General features: G+C 44.0%; 1 protein-coding gene across 1 annotated transcript; it reads right to left on the bottom strand.

The window, feature by feature from the left end:
* Positions 1–235: 235 nt before the first annotated feature.
* Positions 236–1,765, bottom strand: LOC122304876. Its single transcript, XM_043117139.1, has one exon. It carries the CDS (start codon positions 1,763–1,765, stop codon positions 236–238), a length of 1,530 nt encoding a protein of 509 aa, XP_042973073.1.
* Positions 1,766–4,923: the final 3,158 nt, after the last annotated feature.

Raw genomic sequence — 4,923 nt, 5'->3', positions numbered from 1 at the left:
ATCATGACTGAATACCAAGGCGACGCAATATAATTTTTAATCAGAGCCTTAATAGAAGGAGAAAAACCAAATCCTGCCAACAAATGTAACAAAAACTTCCACTCCACTCTATCATAAGCTTTGGCCATATCAAAATAACATTACCACCCAAAGCCTTTTTGTTAAGAGAATGCACCATTTCTTGTGTGAGACTGATATTATAAAAAATGCTTCTACCTTGAATAAAAGTACACTGTTAAGAGGAGATCATAACAGGCAATAAAGGGGCAAGCCTTGCCAGCAAAACCTTAGTGCAGATTTTGTAGAAAACAGAACATAAACTGATAGGACGGAACTTATCAAATCCCGTCGGCTGAGCCATTTTTGGAATAAGCACAACAAAAGAAGCCATATAAAATCTAGGGAGAGGAACTCCCTTAAAAAAATCCCTTACAACCTCCACCACCTCCACATGCACAATATCCCAACAAGCACGATAGAAACCTGAACCAAACCCATCCGGGCCATGACTACTCTCTATAGGAATACTGAAAACAGCTTGTTTCACCTCTTCTTCTATAGGCAAAGAACAAAGCCTCAAATTGTCCTCATCTGAGATCACATTAGACACTAAATCCCCCAAATCTGGAAGTACTACACGATTAAATTGACCTAAAAAATCCATGAAATATTTCACAGCACCATCATGAATATCTTGCGGTGTTTTTAACGTAGTACCATTAGACAGACTCATCTCCATAATCCTAGTTTGCTTCCTTTTATTAAGAAGAGCATGAAAATACCTGGAATTTTTATCGCCATGTTTCCACCATCTAACTTTGGTACACTGAGCCAACCGGATCTCTTCACGATTAGTCCAGGTGTCCAGTTCCATCTTTGAAGCCAACAGGTCCAGCTCCACATCTTCTTCATATCTCACTTGCAACTGTTCATCCAGCCTCTCTATATGAGCCTTCAACTCCTGAATGTGTCCACTCGTCCACCCAAAAACTATCTTATTCCATGCTTTTAGAGCAACTCTCACCCTTTTTAATTTTGCCACCATTTTCATGAGAGCACCACCAGCATCATTTTGGTCCCAAGCCTCACGAACACATCGAGCAAAATCAACATGATCCACCCACATTTGCTGAAAATGAAAAGGCGCCGGTCCACAGCCTTCAAAACTCTTCACTAACGAAATGACCATAGGAGCATGATCCGATGTTGTACGAGGTAAATATCTCATAACCGAATCCGGAAAAGCACCAAGAAAATGTTGATCAACCAAGGAACGATCCAAACGAGCCCAACTCCTTGAATTTCCGGCATGCCCATTGCACCATGAATAACTCTTACCCAAAAATTTCAATTCCATTAAACCACAGTTATGTATCCAAGAATTAAACTCCTCCATGGCCACCACAAGTTGAGGCCTACCACCACGTCTCTCCCCATCATTCGCTATAATATTAAAATCCCCTGTTACCAACCAAGGATCATTAGAATTACTCTCCCTTGCAAGCTCATCCCACAACACCCTCCATTGCTCACATAAACATTTAGCATAAACAAAAGAAATTTTACACTTCATCCCACCATTAGCCACAAGAACAGAAATTTGTTGGCTTCCACAACTAACCATACTTACATTAACATCATTCATCCACAACATCCACAATTTCCCATTCCACGCACCATTTGAAAACCCATAATCAAAACCAAGCATTTTTTTAACTTCATCCATTTGTTCATCACATAAAAAAGGTTCCGCAATCACAAACATCTTCGGCTTTTATACTTTCATAATTGTTTTCAACCTACTTTTAGAAGACTTCACCTCTCTAACATTCCAATACAATATTGGACTAATCATAGATTCAATTTAGAAGCATAGGTAATTACCCGTTTACTACTGCGTAGTTTCTTGTGACCATCCTCACTCTGTTTTTTACATCCTCCCTTATATCCGAATCAGAGGACACATCATTATGCAAAAAAATTTTTCCCTCCCACATCTTCGGATCCGAAAGACAAGCCATAAGAACATTATTGTCCCCTATAATCTCCTTCTCTATACTCAGCTTGTGACGCCCCCAAATCCCCAAGCCCGAACGCGGGGAAAACGAGACGTCCGGATGGTGACAACCCGGGTCACCATCCCATCGACGGGTGCCAAGTGTGTGCAAAAGCAACATATGTGCACGAAGAAACATGCAGCGGATAACGAAAGTCATAACTAAGTACCAGAATTGTTTTCTTAACGTAATACAAGCTGTTTAAAACATACATAGATAAAATATTACAAAAACACAAATACAGTTTTAAACCAAACATAAAGCATAGCATCAGCAACCCGGTGGAGCCGCATCCTCGGGCTCAGCCTCCTCCTCTTCGTCCTCCAACTTTGCACCAAAAGCTACGGAACCAAAAATGGTAACGCAGGTAAGTAAAACCCAAACACTACCAGATAAAAACACATAGAACTCAAACAACATGCATGAAACATGCCCAATGCACAAAGCCCATAAAACACGATTTTTTCACACACGCCAAAAACCCATTTGGCCCAAAAACACATCATTTCCGAAAAACACGCCAAAAGTCACATTTGGCCTTTATCCGTCTCAAACCATTATCCATATTAACCGTATGCACCATGACCTCCCCTAGGGGTCATCCGCACACCCTGGCTCCAGTGCCACACCACAGAGTACCACCACGCATGTGACACCTAACGAGCGATGCCCAGTTCCGTGCCCCGCACGTTTGTAGCCAAGCATCCTCTAGCCCTCACCAGCGAAGGGCCACGGAGTCGGTGCGTAGAGCGATGCCCGGTTCCGCGCCCGGCGCGTTTGTAGCCAAGCAAACCCTAGCCCCCGCTCCCGTCATCTAGCGACAACTCAGGGGACATCACTCAGTTTATTCTGCTCCCGAGTGACCAGAGGAGCTCCACCGGGATAATACCCCATCCCGGCTTGGGGTCGTGATACACACGCACCCGTAAGACCACTTACACCAATACACAGGCTTTTCACACTTAAACAAAAACACACGTGCATGCACCATGTAATGCCATAACAATGCACAAAAATAACCAACCAACATAAAACAATAAAACAAGCAACTCCGTCCTTCATCCATCCGACCCCCGAACTCCTCGGACTCAGTCCGGAATCAACCAACCAGCAGATTAATTAATTGAAAGAGCAATATATATTTAAATCTGAAAATAGGGTTTGGAAAATACTTACAACGCTATATGGCAATTTTAGAAAACACGAGGCGTTGCAAACGGCGGCGAAAAAGCAACGTCACAGTGAAAATTCACTGTGGCCGTGGGTTGTGAAAAACCCACTTTTGAACGGGGCCAAACTAGAGTTTGGGATTGATAGGGAATGGTCTAGGGATGGTTGTGAAGCTATTGGAAGTGGTGGTTGGCCGTGGGTGGCGGCGGAATCGTCGGAAAGAGACCGGATTTCTCAAAAAGGAAAGCTAGCTCGTAGGAGCTGTTCCGGTGGTCGTTGGAGGCCGGAAATAGGTGGGTTAGGACGGCAAGGGACCGGTGATGAAGTGGTGAAGAAATAGTGGCTGGAGGTGGAGCGATGGCGGCGGATCGGAGCCAAAGCCGTGCGGGCTTTGAGGAGGATTTCCGGCCAAACGGCCGGCCGGTTGGGGGTGAGATTCGGTGGGGAGGTGCGCCGGAGGGAGACGAAGAGGATGAGACCGGCGGTGAGCCGGACGGCGGCGGTTCAAGCTGCTGAAGGTTCCGGCGTGAGAGAGAGAGAAGAGAGAGAGAGACCGGGGGGGCTCGAGCGGGAAAGGAGAGAGGGAAAAAGAAAGAAAGAAAAAAAAGAAAAAGAAAGGAAAAAGAAAGAAGGAAAAAGAGAAAAAGGAAAAAGAAAAGGAAAAAGGGAAAGAGATGTAGGGAAAAGACGAGGTCTAATCCTCGGTCCGGGAAAACAACACTAAACCGCTGAAAAGAGATTAAAAACCACAAAACAACTAAAAGAAATAAAACACAACCTCAATTAAATTAAAAACAATTTTAAAACGCAAATAAATTAAAATAATTAACTAAAATATTAATTAAAATAAAAATAACTATTTCAGCGAAAATACACTCAAAAGCGGGTCATCATATCCTCCCCTCCTTAAAAACAAATTTCGTCCTCGAAATTTGCAGATAAACCACAAACTTAAAACGAGCCACAAGAAAGCACATAAACCATCTGTGATCAAGACTAAGATACATACCTCCTCTATTCGAACAAATACAGGTACTGCTCCCTCATGTCCGCTGCTCGCTCCCAAGAGAAGTCTTGAGCTAACGGATCTCCCCAAGCCACTTTAACCAAAGGTATCGTCTTGGACCTCAACTGTTGCTCATTCCAATCCAAAATCTGCGACGGAACAACTTCATAAGTGAGATCCGGTTGCAACTGAATACCCGCTGGGTCGACGAAGCGTGGTTCTTGCTGTCCAAAGCTCTTCTTCAGGGATGATACGTGGAAGACATCATGAACATCCCCAAAATAATCTGGCAAAGCAACTCTATAGGCGACGGACCCTACTCTCTCCAGAATCTGAAAAGGGCCGACGTACCTCGGATCTAGCTTCCTCTTCTTACCAAAACGCTTAACACCTCTCATGGGAGAGACTTTAAGGTAAACCCAATCACCAACATCAAACGACAACTCTCTCCTCCTGGTATCAGCGTAACTCTTCCGGCGACTCTGAGCTGCCGCCATTTTATCTCTGATGATCCAGACTTGGCTTTGCATCTCTTGAATTATTTCGGGTCCAATTATCCTACTCTCCCCAACTTCATCCCAACACAAGGGCGACTTGCACTTTCTCCCATAAAGAGCTTCATAGGGAGCCATCTGAATGGTCGCATGGAAGCTGTTATTGTATGCAAACTCGATGAGCAGCAAATGGTTT

This window comes from Carya illinoinensis, chromosome 3 (assembly GCF_018687715.1).
Source record: "Carya illinoinensis cultivar Pawnee chromosome 3, C.illinoinensisPawnee_v1, whole genome shotgun sequence".
NCBI classification, from domain to species: Eukaryota; Viridiplantae; Streptophyta; class Magnoliopsida; order Fagales; family Juglandaceae; genus Carya; species Carya illinoinensis.
This window is presented reverse-complemented; position numbering and strand designations above follow the sequence as displayed.